The sequence below is a fragment of the Ovis aries genome, chromosome 22 (genome assembly GCF_016772045.2).
Source record: "Ovis aries strain OAR_USU_Benz2616 breed Rambouillet chromosome 22, ARS-UI_Ramb_v3.0, whole genome shotgun sequence".
In the NCBI taxonomy this organism is placed as follows: domain Eukaryota; kingdom Metazoa; phylum Chordata; class Mammalia; order Artiodactyla; family Bovidae; genus Ovis; species Ovis aries.
The window spans coordinates 21,543,926-21,569,730 of record NC_056075.1 but is presented as its reverse complement, the minus strand read 5'-3'; the positions used below and the strand labels follow the sequence as shown (position 1 = coordinate 21,569,730).

The 25,805-nt window shown below is 36.9% G+C and overlaps 1 protein-coding gene across 2 annotated transcripts in view; it reads right to left on the bottom strand.

The window, feature by feature from the left end:
• Nucleotides 1–1,767: 1,767 nt before the first annotated feature.
• SLF2 (SMC5-SMC6 complex localization factor 2) overlaps nt 1,768–25,805 on the bottom strand; it is a 41,662-nt gene continuing 17,624 nt past the window's right edge. For both annotated transcript variants that reach the window (XM_004020113.6, XM_012102799.5), the window contains exons 10-20: nt 23,475–23,550; nt 22,555–22,696; nt 16,844–16,946; nt 16,060–16,236; nt 14,482–14,579; nt 13,854–13,941; nt 12,142–12,273; nt 11,396–11,473; nt 9,085–9,171; nt 7,095–7,163; nt 1,768–5,042 (exon numbers count right to left, since the gene is read on the bottom strand). In XM_004020113.6, the coding sequence (XP_004020162.1) occupies nt 5,007–5,042; nt 7,095–7,163; nt 9,085–9,171; nt 11,396–11,473; nt 12,142–12,273; nt 13,854–13,941; nt 14,482–14,579; nt 16,060–16,236; nt 16,844–16,946; nt 22,555–22,696; nt 23,475–23,550 (1,086 nt within the window). In that variant the 3' untranslated portion in view covers nt 1,768–5,006. The remainder of the gene's footprint in view (nt 5,043–7,094; nt 7,164–9,084; nt 9,172–11,395; nt 11,474–12,141; nt 12,274–13,853; nt 13,942–14,481; nt 14,580–16,059; nt 16,237–16,843; nt 16,947–22,554; nt 22,697–23,474; nt 23,551–25,805) is intronic.

Here is a 25,805-nt window from a genome sequence, read left to right as displayed (position 1 = left end):
CTTTAGCATGCCAAGTTTTAGGGGGGTGGGAAATCACAATTTTTTGCCAGCAGGGGCAAACCAGGACAGAGCAGCTTCTGGAGCTCCCTGTATCAGAATAGATAACACATACACTGTAATTTTAAGAGATATGGTTTGCTCAGATGACAGTGAACTCTGAAGTACTAAGATCAATTTTAATTATCATCTGAGAAAAAGCCTCAGATTAAAACTAAATAACAACAGCTATCATTTATTGAAGTTCTTGCTATATGCTACACACTTGGCTAATCACTTTTCACTCCACTAGCTTACTTAGCTCTCACTAATCCTGAGGTAGACACTAACAGATGAAGAAACTCAAGCTCAGAAAAGTTAAGTAACTTGCCAAAGATCACATGGCAGATACCGTGAATCTGGGATCTGAGGTCAGGACTAAGGGCAAGGTCAAGGCGCTTATCTTGGACAAGGCTGTGCTGCCTGCCTCCCAGTTGAGTACTTGAGGCAGTGTCTCTTGTTTTTGCCTAGGCTGTGGCTCCCCACCCCAGTTGGAGAAAAGAGCTCACAGGTGGTTAGTTCAGTTCAGTCGCCAATTCTTTGCAACCCCATGGACTGCGGCACACCAGGCTTCCCTGTCTATCACTAACTCCTGAAGCTTACTCAAACTCACGTCCAATGTGTTGGTGATGCTATCCAACAATCTCATCCTCTGTCGTCCCCTTCTCCTCCCACCTTCAATCTTTCCCAGCATCAGGGTCTTTTCCAGTGAGTCAGTTCTTCCCATCAGGTGACCAAAGTCTTGGGAGTTTCAGCTTCAGCATCAGTCTTTCCAATATTCAGGACTGATTTCCTTTAGGATCGATTGGTTTGACAGGTGGTCAGTTTCCTCTTAATCAGCCCATCAGAAGAGAGAAGGAAATACTGGCATGGTTCTGGAACCCAAGGCCTCAGGCAACCCTGCCTGGTCCTTTTGTGAGCTTGGGAGAAGTTTCTCCTGTGAGGTCAGCTCAACCTATGTCTCCCTTTGGCTGGCACGAAAAAAGTGAAAGTGAAAGTTGCTCAGTCATGTCTGATTCTTTGTGACCCCATGGACTATACATTCCATAGAACTCTCCAGGCCAGAATACTGGAGTGGGTAGCCTCTCCCTTCTCCAAGGGATCTTCCTAACCCAGGGATCAAACCCAGGTCTCCTGCATTGCACGCGGATTCTTTACCAGCTGAGCACAAGGGAAGCCCTCAGCTGGCATATCCAGAGCTATATTCTGCCTGGCAGGTTGGAGGTGGTCCTAAGCTCTGCCTCTACTCTGCATGGCTTCCCCTTTTTTTGCCCTGAGCTCCAGAAAAAGGAAGCCAGGCCAAAGGTATTCTTTTCCAGTTCTCTTTGCCTAATAAAAGAAAATACCTTCACCTGGATTTCGGAAAGTAAGTTCCATGAGAGATCTCTTTGTGTTGTTCACCACTGAATCTTAAAAACAGTGCCTGACATGCAGTAGCAGTACAGCTGTTGAATGCTTGTACTGAATGAGGTGATGTAAGAAAGATTATCACATTCCCAATGGCAGAGTATACAGCAAATTATTAACTGAGTATATAACAGTGAACTGTGTACAACTATGGCTCGACATGATTCCTTTGCAGAAACAGGAAATATCAAACTAAAAAACTGACTGAAGAATCCAACCCAAGAGGAAGAAATTGGTTTCAAAACTAGGTGGGGCAAGGGAAGAAACAGGACGTCCCAGATACTTAACCATCCCCACTCCCAAACAAATATTACCAAACACGTGTTCAAACTGAGAAAAAGCCATTTTAATAGCAGACATACATTCATAGGACTTTACACAAGACGTAGTATAAAATCTGTTAAAAAAAAAAAAGGGGGGGGGGGAGAAAAAGGAAATCTGCATTTACCTGTAAACTTCCTAAAAGCTGGTGGATTACCTGGCTCACAGGACTGCCCAGGGAAAGCAAATGCACAGATATTGAGGTGCACCGACACTGTTGATGAGTAAGAAATAACCGCAGATCACACGCTACATGCCCAAGCCACGTGTACGCAAACGTGCCTTCTAAAGAGACAAGCCAGAATGGTCCTCCTCTAATTCTCCAACTCAGTCACTCACTAATGGGTCACCTCTTCAATTTTTATTTTTAAATTTCAAAATTACTCTTGGTTTAAAGACTCCACACATTATTACTGGCCCATCCCCACCAACTATACTTATTTTGACAGAAATAAAAATGCAAATACTCCAACTGAGCCTGGATGACAACGCACCATTTTCTTCTACGTCCGGGGAGATTTTTGTGAAGTCAAAAGCAAGCTATTACTTGTACTTAAAAACAAAATGCCAACCTTCTAAAAGGTGACAAAGGCACCACTGCCATCAGGAGACAAACAGAAAATGTACAAATATGACTTTACTGCTACATAGATGCATTTTGTGCATGGAAAGCCTCTTCACTTAACATGATATAACCAACAGAATTATACTTTAGGATAACAAGAAAAGCAGTTTAGATAAGGCAAAGAGTTACACACAAAAGCATAAACACTTGCAAGTACCTTAATTTTCAGCTTGCAATAAGGGCACTAAGTTTGACATACAGATCCAGAAAACTAGACAAGGTGATTTTTGACACAGTAATATTGCCAAACACACCACCACTCAGTGCAAGCTTTGTTTGCCAAGTCCAAAAAGTGACCTGACATTCTCTGTGCAACAAACATATCCCCCCCAACCCACTACCATCCCATTCATAGGGCAACAGCAGCAGGAGGGAGACAAAGCATGGGGACTCAGAGGGTGAAGGATAATACTTGATTTGGGAGGAAAACCACGGGCTACTTGTGCTAAAGAGACTCACAAAAATTTCTGAGAGCCCCAATGAAAATACTGTTGGAATATGACCTGGAGACTAAGGATATCTACCAAGTCATAAATATAACGGTTCAAATTGATGTTTGGCCATTTATTTTAAAGGGACCGATGAACTTTTTTTCCAATGGAGAAAGACAATTAAAAATAGAGACTTTTCTTGTTGGAACTCCTAAATAAAACGTATCAAAGTGGTTTTAAATTTGATGAGCAGTTATCTGCTGAAACTGCAATACAAAAGGGTCACTTAAAAAAGAAAACACCTGAATAACCCACTCGTTCCCCCTTTCAATGTACACGATTAGAAAATATTTACACACTGTAATTACAAGCAATATAAGCAGTATTTTATACTTTGAGATATTGTACACTTTACACAATGCAAAATGAGAAAAATATGAACACTTATAAAATTACACACAAATAATGTATATCTACAAAATATTAAATTACAGAGAGTGAAAGCCCCCACTGTTGGGCAGATAGATGCCAGAGTTTCAGGCTTCTGTCAATATAACTCTTTGTATCTATCTCATTTAACCGTAAGTGGCATTTTCTAACAATACCCTTGAGAGGTAGTATCAAGATAATAATATTCTTACCAGTAAACGCAACACAGAATAAAACTTTTGTTGGTCTGACTCTTGAAGCCTCATTTAGTCAGGGTTCTTAGGGACCAGATTAACTTAGTCTTCCCTATAAAATCTCTAACTGCTCAATGTTTGACATGGGCTCAAAAGTTACTATTTTAAATGAAAATGTAAGATAAAATGCTTTTTACTGCTAAGCCTCAATTAGAGGTAGAAAGCTATTTTTTCAAAATTTATTTTCTCCCCTCTCAAACTACATCAAGTCCGAATCCCTTCCCCTTCATCCTCTCCCACAACTGGAGGCAACAGAGTGCTCAGGAGAGCAGTGTCATCCAAGTCAATATTGAAAGAAAGAAAAACAAAGCTGGCATCATCTTTTAAGAAACCAGCCCTCCTAAAGGGACACTCAGTCAACAAAAGAATTCTTCAGTTAGCTAGTAAGAGTCTATTACTACCGAAGGCTTCAAAGGGCCCTGGGCTAAGACTAGCATGTGCATTTCTCCTAACCCTCCACCATTGAAACCAAAGGATGGCTTTCCAGTGTTTAAGAATTTAGAGCAGCTGTGGTTTTCAAGTGCAACAAATTTAAAATACAAGCACGCACACACATACATACATACACACGCGTGCGTAGTGTACCAAAGAATAAATGTTATTCAGGTCTCTGCTAAGGTTATACCCTCATGAAAGTAGTTTTTGGAAACCTGTTCAGACCTTTAGCTTTTACAATACAGACTTCTGTAATATGGCTACGAAGGGCCAGAATTCTAAGATTTAGCCAAGATGCTAAGATTTAACCAGTATTAAAAAATATACAAATGCATGTAAAATAAATCCAAAACAAACAGCAGATGTATGTTTTGGAGTAAAAACAAAGCCACTATTTTATAGCTTAAACTCTTCCCCTTAAGGGGATCTGACAAGGTACCAAACTTCTGTTTCTCAACTGTTTGTTTAAATGTATTTTAAAAACCCAACAGATTTATAATCTTGAACAGTGAAGAAAAATGCATGGATTAAAACACCCCAGTGGTTTTACAGAGTAACAGAAAAGATTTATCCTTTCAATTACTAAACTCAGTTCTAAGCTTTCCCTTTGAGTCATAAAATAACTAAAAATAGGAAAATTAAATCAAACTGGAACTTGATCTTGGTTTCCAGGTCCAGCTTTTCAAGTTGGTCCAAGCCCTTTCTTACACACTTCCTGTGATTATCCAAGTGCTGCAAATATAATCCAAAAAAAAAAAAAAAAGGTAACAGGCTTACAATTTAACAAGAGTAAACAGGGGAAGGTTAGATATGCAACTGTCAGCTGCTTCTACCTCTCCCCCTCAAGGAATTCTTCTCTTTTAAAATGCCAGTTGCTGTAATTAATCGGATTATATTTCATATCTGCTTCAGAAATGGCAATTTCTTCATTACCAGCTTCATTCTAGATACTCAAGTAGCACATCTGCTGCACATGTTCTTAGCTTTCCATTGGATTCTGTAGTATTCCTTTAGGAAAGGCTCTTACTGAATTTCTCTTGGTTCATAATTTTTTTGCTGCAACTCCTGTTAAGAATCTGGTACCCAAAAGTCATGAAGTTGCCCCTAGAAAAGGGAAGGGAAGAAAAAAAACAGGATAAAGGAAAATCAGATTATGAATTAATCCATATAAAACCACTAATCACCAGACAATGGGCTTTGATAATGAAATTAATAAAATGTTGACACAGTACATTTCTCTGATAATTTATCATAATCAAATTCAAGTTTCACATTTTATAGTCTAACAATTTAAAGTAAGTATAAATTACTACAAGATGTTTTCCTCAGCAACACACACAGGTAGAGGGATGTATTTTAAAAGATTAATGAAAATGTTAAGCTGATTAACGAAGTTTTGGTATTAAATTCTTTTGTTTTAATGCTACATCAGCAAAAAAGACCGGCCTAAAATAAGTCTATGGAGATTAGTAACTAAAATAAGAACAACAAAACATTAACATAATATTTCTCAAAGACTTCTATGTTCCTGTTACTTTGATACAATTCCATTTATTACTGTAGTTGGTCTGTAAATAAACAGGATGGTAAACTTAATAGCAAGTGTTTAAACAATGTCCTTCTTATGGAAAGTATCCTTAGATATAATACCAAAACCCTAAGTGACAAAAGAAAAAACAAAACAAAACTGGACTTCATCATAATGAAAAACTTCTGTTCTCTGAATAACATCATCAAAACAATGAAAGGCCACACAGAGAATGGGGGAACATATTGGCAAATTATGTACCTCATGGGGGAATTTATATTTAGAACATATGGAGAATTCTCACAGTTAAAAAATGGACAAAGGATTTGAATAGAGACTTCTTCAAAGAAAATGTATGAATGGCCAACAAACACATAAAAAGACGCTCAACATCGGGGAAATGCAAATTAAAATCACAATGACATTCCTCGTCCAACTCCCTATGTCTATATTTGAAAAACAGATAATAACAAATGTCGGCAAGAATGTGGAAAAACTGGAAATCTCCAACATTCTGGTGGGAATGTAAAACAGTGCAGCCACTTTACCTATACACAAATGTTCATGGAAGCATTATTCACAACAGCCAGGAGGTGGAAACAATTCATAATAAGTAGATATATAAATCTACTAATAAGTAGATATATAAAATGTGATATATGCATATAGTGGAATACTACTTGGCAATACAAAGGACATACAACATGCCAAACATGCATTAACTTAACATTATGTTATGTAAAAGAAGCCAGTCACAAAAGACTACATCATATATGATTCCATTTGTATGAAATATAAAGAATAGGCAAGTCTATTTAGACAGAAAGTGGATTGTGGTAGCCTAGGGCTTGTGGGGAGTAGGGATGGGAGTGCAGGTGCTTGGGGAATGAGGAGTGACTGCTAATGGGCATGACTGTCACTTTTTGGAGTGACAGCAATGTACTAAAGTTAAACTGTGGTGATGATTGAACAACTGTGCATATACTAAAAAATATCGTATACTTTAATTGGGTGATATGTATGACATGTGAATTTTATCTCAATAAAGATATTAAGAAATACTCTACATGAAATAAGTACCATTGGATGCAATGTACCATTGGGTGCAATGTAACATCTTAAAATCGGGTCAACTACCTTTGAAAATAAATGAATATAAGAACAAACCAGAATTTTAAAAACATACATAAAGGAGTATATTGGAATTTTCAGTTTATCTTAACATATCTAGAAGTAAGTACTTTGTCATGCTTTTTTAGAACAGTATGAAGAAATAACAGCATCAAACCAGTAAATTCTAAAGGAAATCAACTCTGAATATTCACTGGAAGGACTGATGCTGAAGCTGAAGCTCCAATACGTTGGCCACTTGATGCAAAGAGCCAGCTCATGGAAAAGAACCAGATGCTGGGAAAGATTGAAGGCAGGAGGAGAAAGGGACAACAGACGTAGAGATGGCTGGATGGCATCACCAACTAAATGGGACATTAAGTTTGAGCAAACTCTGGCAGATGGTGATGGACAGGGAAGCCTGGCGTGCCGCAGTCCATGGGGTTGCAAAGAGTCAGAAACAACTGACTGAACAACAACAAACTGAGAACAAATAAAACTGTTTAATAAAATGACACCTGAGTAGGCCGACAGTTCTGTATTATTTCCTGCCATTTTCCATGTATCCTGGCAACCAAGTCTTTTACCTTAAAAATACAAAGAAGGGGAAAAGAGATCAGATCAAAACAATTTAAGACTTGACACAAAAGACCTGATAATTGTGACAGACCCACCCCCAACAACTCAATGTAGTTTCTGTTGAGAAACTCAACTTCTAGAGGGGTTTTCAAGTCACAGTGATTAACTAAGACCATTCTCTATGATCATGTCTAAGATACTGAATGCTTAGGACTCCATTTTCACATTAGTTAACTAAAGATCATCCAAAAAAACATATTTTCTGGCTTCAAAACACCTATTTTCAATTCGCTGGCTTCTGAACACCCAACAGGAAAGCTGAAGAGTAGGATTCCCACTCTTACAGGACCCAAGGCTTTGGTTGTTCCTTGCCTTTCAAGTTCTATTTGATTCAAGGTCACAAAAGAGGGTGGTTATTTGTTCCTTTCCACATTATCAGGAGATCCAAAATTGAGTGTTAAGTCTCTCTAGGGTTCTGCAAAGTACAGATGACTCGTGAACAATGTGGGGGTTAGCGGTGCCAAGCCCCTGCACCATAGAAAACCCTACTCCTATCTCTGCCTCGAAAACAAAGAAAGTGATTAATGACTCACTCAAGAGCAGGAAGCTGAGATAGTTTGGATAGAATCTGTGTTGCTGAAAGGTAGCCTGCACAATGAATCCTCTTTATATATAAATACCTGATGCATTCCTACATTTGGAGCTTTAGTAAGTCTTTGAATGAAACTCAAACTTTCCTACCACACTAGAGGATTCCCAGTTAGTTCTTGGACATAACTGCCTGACAAAATGTTTGTAAATATTTATGCATGTTTATTTTGGGCTGTGCTGTGCAGCATGTGGGATCTCAGTTTTCTGACAAGGGATTGACCTTGTGCCCCCTGAAGTGGAAGTGTGGAGTCTTAACCACTGGACTGCCAGGGAAGTCCCAACAAAATATCTTAAAAGGGTCAGGAATTTTAGAGTTGCTTTAAGTTTATAAAGTAAACTGTAAGGTCTGCTTTTTTCTCCATTTACAGTTTGGCAGATCCAGTTTCTCCAGAACAATCAGCACCTTTTCTACTAGAGGCTTGTGGAGAGGCATGCAATTCATTCATTTCAGCAGGACTGCCCCCGAAGCAATTTCCATAGATCTCTGTGTCACTCTCCACTCTAACTAAGAGGAGCCCTGGCACCAGTCTATGCCCAGCCTCTTGGCTTTAAGAAACAAATATTTGGGGGTGGTCCCCTGTAGCATGTCTGTCAGCAGTAGCCACCACTACCACCAAGTTCTATGGGCCAGTAACTAGTCAATGTTCAAAAGAATGTGTTTCTGAAACTGGTTTTCACTCTAAGCCAAAGAGCTATCTCCTACCTGCATTTGAAAATCTTCAATCTAATACAATTTTGTTAGTTGCTCCTTTTGGTATTTAACTTAAATCTATTAAAACAAATACAGATACTAAGTCTATACAGGCATTGTTGAAATGACTTTACAGCTAATCACAAACCCGAAATCTCACTTTTAATGACTATCTAAACACAAATGGCAAGAAAGAATCACCCCTACACTGCAAAAGCTAAAGGATGATTAAGAATTTAAAAAAAAAATCCTTAGAAGAAAACGTTTTAAAAATAGTGGTGTTTATATTTCAGGAAAAATTGTCAAATTGTTTTATTAATACTAAAGTTGTTTTCCTAACTCCATATTCTTATATTCAGCTTTTCTGTTCAGCTTCTTGTCTTAAATGTTTTGCTTTGAGATTTTTCCCTTTCACTTTCAATCTAGCTAGAAGTACTTAGACGAACCTAATTTGTTATTAAATGAGAAAGTCTTATTTTTAATGTTATATGTTCTTAAAAAAGAGGCTTATAGGCTTCTCTTACTCAAATATTAATAAAGCCAAGGATAAACAAACTAAAAAACTATTCAGAAAAAGGCATACTTACCTTAGTTCTATAAAACAGTCTTGCATCTTCCCTAATATCACACTTAACGTGCTTTTCCAAAGCCCCACAGAGGTGCACAAAGTGTTTCTGTGTAAAACAAATATAAAGGATGAAAACAATTTTAAAGCATTACAAATGAACAAAGAGATTAGGTAGCTAGAACTGACAATCATTAAAAAAAAGTCTACCTTAGCAATTTCTGATATTAACTGTCCACCACAGTAGCAGTCATATGAGTAAAATGTAGTGACTGCTGCAATAATCAGTTACTGCTTATTGCTAGCTAATGTATAAAACATACACAAAAGGTTTTTGCATGTATTAAGACACATTAATGAAAATCAGCTCCAGAGTTCAGACTATGATGTAGTGCTCAGAAATGTAAGTCCTTCTGTTAACATGATCTCGAATGAAATATTCACGTAACAGCTTACCTATTTCTCTATGAACAAAACAACGTTTACTAATAGTTCTTTGAAAAATTAAGTGTCCTAAGTTTCAGAAGTGTACAGTTCAAAAGAGTCACACTCATATATATACTAAGGTGAGAATGTAAATGGACACTTTTGAGGAGGGAAATGTGATAATAATCATTTTACAATCATTAAAATTTGAAAACTTTACAAATTTTGCTTTAGCATTTCTACTTCTAGGAATTTACCCTACAGAAATGCTTCCAAAGGTTCATGTTAGTATTGTGTGTAATCACAGAAAAAGCAATGTTCATCAGTAAAGATTTTGGAATACTAGTTTAATTAGACAGTCATGCTAAGTAATTTACAGTGGAGGAAAAAACATAAGTTGCAAATAATGTGAATAGCATGACGTCATTTAAAAAAAGGTAATTATGTTGGGATATTCGTAAATTATGGAGAAATTTACAGGAGGGCACTGGATTATAAAGTCTTTCACTTTCTACCTTACATGGTTTTATAGTAATTGAGTTTTAACACAATAATTATTGTTTTCTAACCAGAAAAAATAATTTAAAAAATTTAAGGCCATATATAAGAACAGATAGATGACTGCATGCATGCTAAGTTGCTTCAGTTGCATCCGACTCTTTGCGATCCTATGGACTGTAGCTTGCCAGGCTCATCTGTTTATGGGATTCTCCAGGCAAGATACTGGAGTGGGTTGCTCTGCCCTCCTCCAGGGGATCTTCCTGATCCTGGGGTGGAACCCACCCATGTCTCTTCTGCCTCTTGCATTGGCAGGTAGGTTCTTTACCACTAGGGCCACTAGGGAAGCTCCACAAATGATTATATTACGTTCTAATCAGGAGAGCAAACAGTTCTATGTATAACAGTGTTTATAAAAACATAGGAAACAGTTTTGTGTCCTTTTTGATCATGTCTAAGGAGATACAAAGTTTTAAACGGGTTGGATTACCTAAAGTATGAAACATGGAGAATTAAATAAGAATTTTCCCCACAAATAAGGAACATGATAGTACTGGAATAAAATAATTCAAAATGAAAATCTTAACATGACGAAATAATTTAGGAACGTAGATCTCGAGTAGCCTGATTCACCATCAGTTTAATTTTGAAGGCAAACATTATTTTTAAAGAAAAAAGGAAATGGAGTGGGAGCAGAGATGGAAGAATGGAGCTAAAAGTTAGCTCATTTAGTATTTGGCGATCTTGATATTAATGTATTACACTACTGCCAAGTTATCATGGTTAAGTTCCACTCCAATAAACAGAACAAACATTTGTAGATGAATAACTGTCAACAATATGGCTGCAATCTCTGGTTGAGGAACTAAGATTCTGCAAGTCTTATAGCAAGGCAAGAAAAAAAAATGTTGAGTTTGGACTTCCCTGGTGGTCCAGCAGTTAGGAATCCACCTGCCAATACAGGGGACACAGGTTGGTCCAGGAACATTCAACATACTATGGGGCAACTCAGCCTGTGAACCACAACTACTGAAGCCCACACACTCTATAGAGAGTGTGTGCCCTAACTATGGAGCCTGCAAGTTGCAACTACGAAGCCCACATATCCTAGGGCCTGTGCCCCATAAAAGAGAAGTCACCGCAATGAGAAGCCCACACACTGCAATGAGAGTAGCTCCTGCTGCTGCAACTCGAGAAAGCCTGCACAGCAACGAAGACTCAGTACAGACAACAACAAAAAGGCTGCAAGGTTACCATCACTTCTCCCTTTCCAGTGTACATTGTTATTTCGACAGTGAATCCAAAGTGAATTTGATGAAAGTTATTATATTTTCTCCTATATAAAAAATGATCATTATTCCATCAATAGTGACATCTATTAAAAATAAAAAGGATGAAAAAATACCTACCCGTTGTCCAGAAGAAAAGGAGTGAGAACAACTAACCTCACCGATTAAATGAAGAAGAATGTAGGTCAGGTAATATGCCTGGTAGAGAAATGAATAAAGTCAACACCCATGGATGAAATTAGCTAGAGTACACGTCATGCCAGTTTAAACATTAGGGAGGTTGCCCAGGAAGGACTGGATTTGCTAAAGTTGACTGGTAAGTAAGCAAAAGTCAAGCATTTATCCCAGGTTTCTGATTTCTAATTCAAGTTCATTCCTTTTACCACCTCATGACTGCCCTAGTAAAGGGCTACGAAAAATACTTGCAGTATTAAATTACAAACAACAATCCTTTTATTTCAGTCTTCAAGTTAACTGAAGGATTTTTATGACAGCAATGAACGAAAATATCATTCACCATATAACTATGCTGCTGCTGCTGCTAAGTCGCTTCAGTCGTGTCCGACTCTGTGTGACCCCAGAGATGGCAGCCCACCAGCCTCCCCCGTTCCTGGGACTCTCCAGGCAAGAACACTGGAGTGGGTTGCCATTTCCTTCTCCAATGCATGAAAGTGAAAAGTGAAAGTGAAAGCGAAAAGTGAAAGTGAACTCGCTCAGTCCTGTCAGACTCAGCGACCCCATGGACTGCAGCCTACCAGGCTCCTCTATGCTACAATGTATCTAGTCTCTAAGAAATGTCTATGGTTAGGAAGCTATCACAGGTTGTGCTCAAATGTACTCTTTTGAGAAGATCTAGCCCAGGATACCTGCTTTTCAAGTTCCAAATGAAGACTATCATCAATAGCGTTATTTGGTTGTTCAGCTCTTTTCTTCAAGACCATTTTCTTCAACAAATCTGAAGGCTTCATTTGCACAAGATAGCGATGTAAGACTGATATCTATCGAAGGAAAGAGGAGACAATGAAACATATTAGGCAATACATTTACTCTTTCTTAGACATTTTTTTTTCAGTGTCCTCTGTTCATTTTGCCTTCTCTAATTTAGCTTCTTAAAGTTCAGTGATATTCATTTATTCTTTACTTGAAAGTCCCCAACCGAGGGACTTCCCTGGCAGTCAGTGGTTAAAAACTGCACACTCCCAATGTAGGGGGCACAGGTTTGATCCCTAGTCAGGGAAGATTCTGCATGCCACGTGGTGCAACCAAAAACACAAAGTCTCCAACTGACCCACCAAGGTTCATGTGTCTTTTACATACTGTTAAACTTCACTGTAATGAAAGGAGAGGGGGGGAAAAAAAGTCAACTGCTTAAAAGGGATCCTAATTTTAATTTTTTTGGTAGCACTTTGAGGTTTGTAGGAGCTTAGTTCCTCAACCAGGGATTGAACCCAGGCCCTGGCAGTGAAAGTGCGAAGTGCTAACCACTGACCCACCAGGAAATTCCCTAAAAGGGATATTAAATTTAAGATTTAGTACTTTTAATTGAAGATGAAAACTTGAGGAGGAGACCAAACTGCATTACCAAACAGAGGTCAAAGGGAATACTTTTTATGAAAAATTATTTGAAAGTCAGCAAAGTTCAATCTTCATCTTTGTGAGTAGAAGTCACTGAATTCTGGAAAGAATTCTCTTTTGATGGCAGTAATATCACTGAAAGGACTGAGAGCTATTTCTAATTACCTTGATGGCTCAGGTGTGGTCCCCCCATAAATCTAGAATCAAACCTACTTCAACTCTACTAATATAGAAATAGCTGTCCTTTTCAATCTCTCTGTCCCACAGCACCCTGAGCATACTTCAGTCACTGTTCTTGCTACACTGTACCACAATGGTTGGTTAATTGTTTCAACCACTACAGTTTGTTTTCAAGGCCAGAATCTCTATCTCCACTTTTATTTTTAGTCTGTAGGATGTAACAGATTATTTTATACTGCACTGCAATTCAAACAAGAAGAAAACATTTAGATCAGATTCTATGTTTCAAATTCAACTACAAATAGCCCCTACTAGTGCCTTTAGGACTTCTCAGAATGGATTTTCTATAAGACATGTTTTTATAAATGCATATATACATGATATATTCACTACTGAACAAGTACTTAATTATAGGGCAACCACATTTAAGCTCTATAATTTAAAGACTAATATAAAAATATAAAAACAGGATGTAATTAACACTTAATAGTTTTGCAATTTCTAATCTTGTGATAAAATTGCTAATGTTGACGAGGTGAAATAATTAGTCACATTTATATAGCATATTATGATTTTCCCAGCACTTTTTATAAATTAATTCATCTAATTGTCCACAACCATCCTATGTGGTAGATGGTGTGATATATCTCCATTTCAGATAAAGAAACTAGGTCTCATTGGTTAAATACCATGCAAAAGATTACATGAACAGTATTCGGCCCAAGAGTTAAGCTCTAACTGAAGGACTTTTGACACAGGATCCATCATTTTTTTCTATACTTCTCTCCCACTTATTAAAAGAAAACAAAAGTGCTATTTATACCTGTAGATTATTCATATTAGGGATATCTTCACGTTTTTCATCCAAAAGCTTTGAAATAATCACTAGGCTGAGGCACTGTCTCAGTTGCCTGAAATTAGAATTTTAAAGTATTTAGGATGCATTTAATCAATACTGCTTAAGAAGAATATGAATGAGCCAAAAGAAGTTCTTCTAATTTGCAACACAGCTAATGTTTCAAGAGAAGCCTATATAAGAATATACAAACTTTATTAGAATAGTGACATTTCCATGTAAAATATTTGTACACAAAGTTGAAGTTGTCTGAAGTGCAGGAAAACCATTGAGAGCCTTTATCTTTGACCCTGACAATTTACTGTTGGAAAATCTATTTTATTGCTGGAATTCCTTTTTAATAAAGCAAAAAAAAAGCAAATTGATTCATTTTTGTGGTATATGCCATCTATATTAAGTTATCAGATAAGCTAAAGCTAAAATTAATAATCAAGACTACTACAAAGTGATCTGAGCTGAGAATCAGAATCAGACTGTCAATGCCTTTTCTTATAATATCAAATAAAAGACTCTAACATTCAAGAAATTATGAAAGAAAACAAAGGGCATTTCATTAATGTAAACATATAGTTTTCTAACATTTCATTTTCACTACCTTCCACGTGATGTCCAGTTAGGGACCAGCTGTACCAACCAGAGAAGGTTGTGGGGATGAGTGGAGAGTTCGTTTATGGCCAGAGAGAGTTCAGGCACCTGAAAACAAACCGTGAGCAAAATTTTTCACATAAGTTAGTGGAATCAAGTATCTAACAGATCACCCATGTCCCTTCTTGACTTAAGATTACAAAAAGAGCACACAGATTCAGTTTTATCTTAAACTCTAGAGTAAACAGAATAAATACATTTATCAGAATTTTACTTAACTTTTGTGTTTTGTGCTACACCAGATCTACACTGATTTGAACAGTCCTTCAAAGAATCATCTAAATACAAATACCAGTTTCTAAAGGTATATAGTAAGAGTTGCACAATACATGTTCCTGACCAGGAATTTTTTGAATTTAGGAATCCTCAAGTTTAAATACTATTTCAGTATTCAAAATAATCCCTTAGTAAGAGTCAGGAAGATCCCCTGGAGAAGGAAATGGCAACCCACTCCAGTATTTTTGCCTGGGAAATCCCATGGAGAGAGGAGCCTAGTGGGCTACAGTGAATGGGGTCCCAAAGAGGCAGACATGACTGGCCAACCGAATTTAAAAAAAAAAAAAAAGGAAAGGAAATATAGGATAAGGCTAAGAGATAAGAGTGATTGTGTGCTGTGCCAAGTCGCTGCAGTCATGTCCAACTCTGTGTGACCCAATGGACTGTAGCCCGCCAGGTTCCTGCGTCCATGGGATTCTCCAGGAAAGATACTGGAGTGGGTTGTCATGGTCTTCTCCAGGGGATCTTCCCAACCCAGGGATCGAACCTATGTCTCTTATGTCTCTTGCATTGGCAGGCAGGTTCTTTACCACTAGTGCCACCTAGGAAGCTGAAAACTGATTACATTTTGATAACTGCTGAAGCTGGGTGATAAGTACTTAGGGGTTCATTAAACTGATTCCCCTACTTTAGCATGTTTGACATTTTCTACCAAAAAAAAGGTTGAAAAACATAATTTTTAAAAACCTAACAAAAATTATCCATGTTTACCCTCAATGGCCACAGAAATTTAACTCAAATTTTTGTATGTGTGATTCACTCTACCATTTCAATTTAGGTCTCTGTTCAAAGGTCACTTCAGAAAGGCCTTCTCTAACTGCCTCTTATCAAATAGCAGAAGATACCTGCCTTGTCCTGCTTTACTGTAACTTGTAGCATTTACTATAACTTAATATGATATTATAATCTACGTTTACACTGTTTATAACCTAAGCCTTTGACTAAAAAGTGCGGGGAGAGCAAGGGTTTTATCTTCACATAGTTTTATCTCTAGCACCTGTATTAATACTTGGTTCACAGTTAATCCCCAATAAACCTAACACATTTTTTGTTGAATGAACGGCTTCAGTTTTAGAAAAGATTCAGTTTCATGAGTTAAATACAGTTCCAGCAAAGACAGTCCTTTCCTCAGTTAAGTTTTCATCTGCTGAAGATCTCAACTTAGGTTAGAAACTGTCACTTCTGCATGCACTATGAAAGTCAAACTGTGATGCTATACAAAAAACAATACTGAAGTTTTAAGTAATGTTACCTTTGTGTTCCAATCTCTGATGTTTTTCATCAGGTTTATTAAGAGACTCTGAAAGTCCACTAGAGGAATCTGTTTCAGTTCTTTTTCCAAACTCATTTTAAACAACATTAAGATCAGTAACATTATTTCACGATCCTGGTAACCTTCTGGATGTATAGATGTACACAAGCCTAGAAACTTTGACACACATCAGAGACAAAACAACTTGAGGAAATATATTCTGCTTGAAGAGTTTACAGTACAAAAACTTTTTGACAAAAAATGCAAATGGGAACTACACAGAAAGCAAAACATCAGCTGTCTAGGAAAAGGCAAAAAACATTCATGTTAATAGTTGAATTGCTAAGTATTTTCTTCTCCATTTTTAATTTTCAAGATTCTAACAGTTCAATATCACTATTGATTTGATTCAGTCACTAAAGATGTTTTAACTCTTATTAATTCTTCGTCACTAGGGTATACTGTAAATAATTTTTCTTTGTACAGTCTAATTCTAGAAAATTATTGGTTTCAAAAATACTAGTTTCAAAAACCTTCTTGGTAAAGGTATTCCTAGAACTATTTTAATCACATAATGCTGATTTAAAGTTCCCTTTTGCTCGTAATATTAAAACAAAAATAAAAATAGCAAAATCAAGTTTTAATACAAAGAATATTGCTAAGGAATTTCAGACACTAGAAATTCCATGGTAAAACACTAGTGATTTTGTTTGAAAATCACTAAGCAAAAAACTAAATGGTTCCAGCTCTGTGCTAAAGACATACAAAACAGTTTTTTTCCTACCTTAACCACATTTAAAATGTTGGTTTCAGGGAGAGAAGAAAAAATTGGCTTGTAAGATGAATCTTCATTTTCTTTCACCCCCAATGTCATCTGCATTTCAGAACTATAGAAAAGTGAATAAAGCAGTGAGAAATTAGAAACAAAATTCTGAGAAGCACTGAACAACAAAAATTTTGAGGTATAATTACATATGATAGAAGAAATATACACATTTAAAACTTTGATGAATATGTATATACTAGTGTAACCACCATCCCAACTAAGAAATAGAACAATTCTATTACTTCCCAGACTCCTTGTCAGATCTGAGTTAATCAGCTATCTCCTACTCCAGGAAATTTGATTTCCATCTCTATACATTAGTTTTCCCTGGAACAGCTGCTTTTTATAAGGCAATCTCCCTGTTGCTCTTGGTGTCTGAGAGCTATGAAGAAGGTGGCTCCAACTACAAACAACTCAAATTACTTAGAAGACTCCTGAGTGGCCCAATAAAACTGTCACAGCAATATAAACAATTCTAAGCATTTCAATTTTGGTTGAAGAAATCAGTGAAGAAGGTTCATGGCAGAGAGACAAATGAACCTAGCCTTCAAAATATAGGTAATATTTAATTTTTTGAATAAATAACCCTTTCATATGGTTAAAAAAAGGTTAAGCGATATTAAGGCACAGTGTGCTGAAGAGAATGGTCCTTGCAGTCTTGTCCCTCAGCAGCTCATTCCCCTTCCCGTGGACAATCACTACTAGCTTCAGCCCTTCCTCCTGTAGGTGTTTTATATGCATACAAGTAAATATGAATGCACCTCTCTCCAATGCTCTAATACTTGTATCTTGGAGATACTCCCAGATACATGTGCAGAACCTTCTTATTTCTTAAAATATCTGAGTAGCTGTAGTGACTATCAGATGAAGTACTATATAGTAAGCCCCCAGAACCATGTCTGGCACACAGTAAAAATATGTAAGTATTGGTAGCTCCACTCAAATGAACAGTGCTTCAGGAAGTGAGACAGATAAGACTTTGATAAGCAGACACTGAGGATGGAGGTGAGGGACTTGCATGAGGAAGATCCAATGCCAACAATGGCTAATGTGAAGAAAGAGCAAGAGAATTTGGTTAGAACAAAAGGGTGAACAAAATAGAAAACAGGTCAGAGTCAACTGTAGATACAGGTGTAAAGGTTTAAAAGCAGAGAAGAAAATTTTCATAAAAGGAATCCTCTAACAGTAAAAAGAATAAATATATTGGAGGTGGGAAGCTCCCAGAAGGAAGATTTCTGCCGTGCTAGACATGAGAGGAGGATCTGAATAAGGCTGATGCTAGGAATGAAAAGGAAAGAATAGCTGTCTGAGATAGGTACAGGAAGAGAACACAGCGATGTAACAATTAATGGAATGTAGAACAGAAAGAGGTTAGAACTAAGTCTGTATATCCTGCAGACTAATGCTGAAGAACTGTTACTTGAATCCTTTAATGTCTTACTCTATCTTTAATATTTACTCTAACAACCTTCAAATCTACTATTTGGGTGCATATTTGTGAATATGCATACACATAACAGCAAAAATAGATAGGCTGCACATGAGTCCTAGTAAGAGAAGAGTGAGTTGTGGTCACATCTCAACAGGATTTAGTCTTGTACTCCGTGCTGTTTAAACAGGTATTTCATTATGCTTCACTCATTCCTTCACCAGCTCACTCCTGCTCATCTGTGTTCATCTTTCCTACCACTATACAGCAACAGTAACTTATAGCCACCACCTCCTGGCTGCAATCACCAAACTTGACTAAGGCAACTCTTCAGTTGGTAAATAATCAATCAGAAAAATTATTATTGGCATTTGCTATGTCTTATTGAAATAATTATATCTTAACTTCACTATTTCCACTATAGTACCTGTTCACTACAGTGAAGAGAAAAAATTCAAATCTGTTGCGTACATTCAAAATCACCACATACTACTCAGTTCGTTAAATGTTAAATAATAAAATAGTATTAACTTTCTAAATATAGGTATGAGTATTTTGGTCTTTTTTTGAGGGGAGAAATATTGGAGCTTTTGAATGGTCTGAGAAAGCATTATGTTTCCTATTTAAAGTGATAGAATACAGTCTTCATGTGAAAATTTGCTATCTAACGTATTAAAAGACACTTACTCCTTGGAAGAAAAGTTATGACCAACCTAGACAGCATATTCAAAAGCAGAGACATTACTTTGCTGACTAAGGTCCGTCTAGTCAAGGCTATGGTTTTTCCTGTGGTCATGTATGGATGTGAGAGTTGGACTGTGAAGAAGGCTGAGCACGGAAGAACTGATGCGTTTCAACTGTGGTGTTGGAGAAGACTCTTGAGAGTCCCTTGGACTGCAAGGAGATCCAACCAGTCCATTCTGAAGGAGATCAGCCCTGGGATTTCTTTGGAAGGAATGATGCTAAAGCTAAAACTTCAGTACTTTGGCTACCTCATGCAAAGAGTTGACTCATTGGAAAAGACTGATGCTGGGAGGGACTGGGGGCAGGAGGAGAAGGGGATGACAGAGGATGAGATGGCTGGATGGCATCACTGACTCAATGGACGTGAGTCTGAGTGAACTCTGGGAGTTGGTGATAGACAGGGAGGCCTGGCGTGCTGTGATTCATGGGGTCGCAAAGAGTCGGACATGACTGAACGACTGAACTGAACCTATTTTCAGATACAGGTTACATCTAAGCAACAAGGAGGAATCCTGTATGTGGTGGAAAGAGATGGAGGGATGAAGGTTTGGTTTAGGATATACCAAATAACAAAATTTGCATTAAAAAAAAAAAAGTAAAGGTGAGTGTATTTTCATAAAGTTTAAGAACTGTTTTTCCTTTTTTATTTACTTCCTTTGTCCAACTTTTTCTTATTAATTTGAAATTAAGCCTTTATCCGTGACCAGAGTTCCATTCGTAGAAGGCAGTGGCACCCCACTCCAGTACTCTTGCCTGGAAAATCCCACGGACACAGGAGCCTGGTGGGCGGCAGTCCGTGGGGTCGCTGATAGTCCGACACAACTGAGCAACATCACTTTCACTTTTCACTTTCATGCACTGGAGAAGGAAATGGCAACCCACTCCAGCGTTCTTGCTTGGAGAAGCCCAGGGACAGGGGAGCCTGGTGGGCTGCCGTCTATGAGGTTGTGCAGAGTCGGACACGACTGAAGCGACTTAGCAGCAGCAGCAGCAGAGTTCCATTCGTGGTTGACAATTACACAATGCAGGGGTTGGAGCACCCACCTGCCACAAAGTCTAAAATCCTTGTATGGCCCTGTATACATACATCTGCAGTTTCAATCAACTGATGATTGTATAGTACTGCAGACTTTTCAACAACCTGGGTTTGAACTGTGCAGGTGTACTTAAAAGTGGGTTTAAAAAAATAGTAAATAATATAGTACTATTATGATATACTCTCCCTTCTACTCCTCAATTTTCTTTTGACTTTTGTTTATGGTGATTACTGTCATAGAGATTTTTCTTTAAAAAAGTGGTCAAATATGTTGTATATCTCCTTTTATGGATTTTGCACATTCAAACAAAATGATCTTCCCTTCTTCTAGGATTATTAAAAAAAGTTCTATTACTTTGTGATTTCATTATATATATTTGAATCTTTATCAGTTTGAAGTATGGAAACACTAGAAAGCCACCTCATTCCCAAATAATGGGTAATATCAGATACTGAATAGCTCACCCTTTCCTCATTTTTTGAAACACTACCTTTAGCATTTACTAAGTATTTGTTTCTTTTCCGGGCTTATTTTCTTCCACTGATGGAGCTTTGAATCTCTATACCAGTCCCATGTTATTATCTGCTAAGGTCAATCCTGCCTCATAACTTCTCAAAACTTTCCTGGATATTATTTTTTCTATATGACTTTAGAATCACTTGTAGCATCCCAATTCCCCTTGTCTCCACAAAAAACCTGATTGGCATTTCTTTAATTTTGCTGGAGTATAGTTGATTTACGGTGTTGTATTAGTTTTAATTTTTAATTAGGATCTCATTAAGTTCAGTTTACCTTAGGGGGAGCTCTGATGTATTTATGATGAATTTTCCTACTGTTCTTTTTTGTTCTTTAGTAATTTTACACATACATACACAACTTCTATTTAAGCTTATTCCTAGGTATTTAGCATATTTTTCTTACTGTTGTAAATTAAGTATATCTTTTAGTTAGCTCATATATCCAAAGGTTAGTAACTTCTCTTTAACATCATACTCTGGCATCCATACCAAATTTTCTTACTAGTTTGTCATTGCTTTTCAATTGACTCTTAGGCTTCTATGTAGACATTAAATCACCTTTTCAGCAAACAATGAATCTTTCACCATTTCCAATCTTTGCATCTTTTTTTCTTATCTAATTATTTTGACTTACTGTGTTTGAGCTTTCCTCTTCCCAGGCTTCAAGGCTGAATTCTTTCTTTCTTTTGGTTTCTGCCCTCTAAGGTTGGTCCAGAGGTTTATGTAAGCTTCTTATAGGGTGAGATCTGTGCTGAGTTTTGGTTTGTTTCTCCTCTGATGGGCAAGGCTGAGTGAGGGGGTAATCCTATCTGCTGATGATTGGGTCTGTATATTTGTTTTGTTTGTTGTTTAGATGAGGCATCCTGCACATGGTGCTATTAGTGGTAGGGTGATGCCAGGTCTTGTATTCCAATGGTTCCCTTTGTGTGAGTTCTCACTATCTGACACCTCCTAGGGTTAGTTCTCTGGTAGTCTTAGGGTTTTGGAGTCAGTGCTCCCACTCCAAAGCCTCAGGGCTTGATCTCGAGTTTTGCGTGGGGGCCTATATATTCTTTTCTGCTGGTCAGGTACTCCTGTCTGCTCTCAACTGGTGTTCGGCACGCACTTCAGTGTCTGAAGGTATATTCCTGATGTATCTGTGCAGAGAGATGTACTCCACGCCCACCTATTCCTTCGCCATCTTGTTCTTCCCCTGAATTAAACAATTTTTTTTTACGGAGAACAGAGAAAGTGTTTGTATGAAGATTCGGTAGTTCAGAATTTTTCTTAAGGGGAGCTGATGGAGAAAGTTCCTTTTCTTCTTATAAACCATGGACTCCACTACACAGAAGAGCCTTGATGGCATGGGCAAGCAGCTAGGCTTACAGCTCCTTCAGCTCCCACCATATCTTCCCTTCAGCCTCTCTAAGTCCTGGGCCTCTCCGTATATTTTACTTGATGAGCTCAGATACAAAAATGATCAGGTAGATGGAACCACGTGAAGAGCTTCTCTCTGTAGGCAGCCCTGTCCTGTAGCTGAGGGCATGCCTCTGGGCTGGCCTACAGGAGGGTGGCTAGGGTGGGGCTGGGGGGTGAGGACTACAGGTGAGCCAGAGGTGACCAAGCCTGAAGCAACTGAGATGACTCAGGCGGCAGTAGCTGTTCATGGCCTAATTGTTTTAGCCAGTAATCCCCAAATAGTTGTAAATAACAACAGGCAGTCTCATTAAAAAGAAAATTTTTTTTTTAATTTAAAAATGTTTCCATTTTTTCCCTGTTAAATATGATGGTGGCATTTAGATTTAGATGTTAAGAATGTCTTTCATTCAAGATCCATTTCAACTTTGAGAGACTTTTAAAAAATCAAGAATGAATACTAAATTTATCAAATGAATATTAACTGTTGTTATATAAATCATTTAGAAGATAATTTTGGGAGTTAATAGTGAAAAGAACACTTACACTAGATTGTCTTCATTAAAGTCTGGCTGAAGATTCTCCAGAGGAAATAAAGATCTAAAATCAATTCCCATATTGAAAAACACAGCAGCTATATCAGACAATGATGGAATCCAGGGCCAAATTGGTGAATCACTGAAGGTATCTAGTTAACAGAAGAAAATATTTTATTCCAAATCTTGGGTTCACAAACCCTCAGTTGTAAGATAATTTGCATGTGAAACATGCATTATTAGCATGATTTCATAGAAATGGCAACTGGTAATAAATTAACTATATAGTTATCTAGAATAATCATATACGAATTACAGATTTTCAATTAAATATGAAGGAAATGACATTTATAAACAAAATATCTGTGAGTGATGGATGATAAAAAGGTATAACATGGGAGGAACATTTTGAGAAGACTGGAAAACAACAACAGTAAGAATAGTAAGAAACCAAATACTGCTAACACAAAGATTTTATCATGTACAGTGTGTATGTAGTCCCAAGTCTTACAGGTAAATCATGCTGCTTGTTTCATTAAAAGGGATCCCAAAGGTGAGAATGCAACTGTTATACTCTTACTTTTGATCTTCTCAGGCATAATCAGTACAATACTGTTGCTCACCAAAAAGCCATCAAAGTTAATTGGCTAATTAAATAAATAAACTATTTCTCTAACCCGCACAGTAGGCCATGACTTGGTAAAAATTATGTAAGGGCTGCCACTTGTAAGATCTTATACCCCTTTTCTCAATGCAACTAAAAAAATGCACTCTCTTATTAGAGTTTCATTTTATTATTAAAGACTTTATATTAAAAAATAATTTTTATTCTATATTTCCAAATATCCTAATGTTTAGTAATATTAAAGAGATCATGTACAAAGTAATCAAAAATTCATGCTACTAATCACAGTAAATTTGTATACTCACCATTTCTTATTGTTATTTCCATTAATGTACTTAGAATCTGCATAGATACAATACAGTCTGTATGAACTGACATCATCTGTTAAAAGTAGATAGAGTATTGAGAGAGAAGAAAGAGCAAAGAGGGTCAGAGAGATTAACATACTCCACCCAACATAATATATGAGTTGGAATTTAAATACAGATCTGATTCATAAGTCAGAGCCCTTTCCATTCTAATATGCTGCTTTTTCTTTTTTTACAACTTTCATTTATAATTAGATAAATATAATATTTAAAATGATCAAAAGTACATTTCTAGTTCATATCATACCATGAAACCAAAAGACCATAAAGGAGAAGGCTACTAAGCTGATCGTCACATCATGGGCAAAAATCAAATCACGAACTAGTAAAAAATATTTTACAAAAAAACAAATTAATATGTCAATGTGAATTTTTAAAAGCTACTCAATATCACTAATAATCAGAGAAACGCAAAAAAAAAAAAAAAGGACATATCATTAGTTGACTTCAGGACTGGTAAAGATCAGGAGTTGTGATAATACTCAGTGTCCACAAGAGTACTAAGGAAAGAGGTAGTATGCCCAATGTGAGTGTGATTTGGTAAAAACTGTAAAGTCTATTTGGCAATGTTTATGCAAAGTCATTGTCCTTATACTTTGATCTACTCAGGCCTTTTTATGAACAAAAATTAACATATGGAAGCAGATCATTAGTGTAATTTCTACAAGACAACTTTTGGGAATAAAATCTCAAGTTTAACAGACATTAAAAAAATCATAACATCAAAAGTATTTTAAAGTGGTTTTGTAGAGGAAACATATCGTGCTTCTATTTCTTTTGTTTTGGAACCATAGATTATAATAAATTTAAATCTAAACTGTAAGGATGAATAGCCTGGTTTCAGTCAGGCATATAACTTGTGTCATTTCAAAATCAACCTATGTGAAAAAATAGTCTTTGCTATGATGTTTGAGTCATTACACTCTTCTAGCAGGGGCAGAATCATTCAAAGGCCTCCTGGTCATAGGACAAGTTCTAGATAAACAACCTTTTTGTAGGGGGTGATGAACTTAAAGGTGGGCGATGAACTTAAAGGTGGGCAATACAGTGAAAGCGAAAGCTCTCAGTCGTGTCTGACTCTGTGACCCCTTGGAATTCTCCAGGCCAGAATACAGGAGTGGGTAGCCATTCCCTTCTCCAGGGGATCTTTCTAACCCAGGTCTCCCACACTGCAGGTGGATTCTTTACCAGATGAGCTACCAGGAAAGCCTAGTGGCAATACAGAACTTGGAGATAAAAAGTAGAGATATATACACATAAAACAATCTAATGTCTGTCAATTGAGATTGGGTTAATCATGATAAATCAATCATGATATAGCACCACAAAGGAATACTTATAAAGCGATTAAGAAGAATGATAACATGTCTATATGAAGATGAAAATAACTCACTATAGTTATCTGAAGAAAAAAAAAGTTATAAAACAGCCCATATTCTGTTCACACTGTCTTTCGGGTCAACTACATTTAGACACATGATAAAATCATGAAGAGGCAAACATTTCAATTACTTTAACAATTCAATTTCAAACTATTAGGATTACAGGATTAAAATGAATTCTGACACATTTTCTGGGGAAAAATATATATATATAAGTTGGTAAGTCTCTCCATCATGAAAAATGGACTTGGAATTGAAAAGAAGAAATGAGACAAAGTGTCTTACATGGAAAAAAGCACTTAACACATGATTATTAGTTTGCTTTTCAAAGAATAAATATGAAGAGTATAAAAAGGTATGTTTATATGTCATTATTAAGGTTTTAAAGGCTATAATGATGGGCCCACATCAACATGATGAAAACACAGATGAATGCAAAGTCTTACTTGTAAGTTTAAGAAAAAAATATATTACACAGAGAATAACGGAGTCCTGGCAAGACAACAAATGAGGTTCTGAATTGTTATAAATATCTGGGGGTGGGGGTTGATGGGTAGAGTCTTGTTGGAAACTACCAGCAATAAAGATCTTATATGGAGCACTTGTTCATTATCGGGGAGAACAAACAACAATTTAGGAGTGAAAGTGAAAAGCTGAAGGTCACTCAGAAGGGTGACCAGTAAAGGGACTTGAGAATATTTAGTGTGGGAAGTGATCAGTCGTGATAGTTGTTTAAATAACTGAAGGACTGTTAGATGAGGTATATTGTGGGGAGCTATAGAAAAGAAAATTAGTACTAATAGATAAAAAGTATTTGGAGGCAAATTTTGATTTAATTAGGATTGTTAACAAAAAAAAAAATTACTGGAATCCAAGAAGTGAGCAA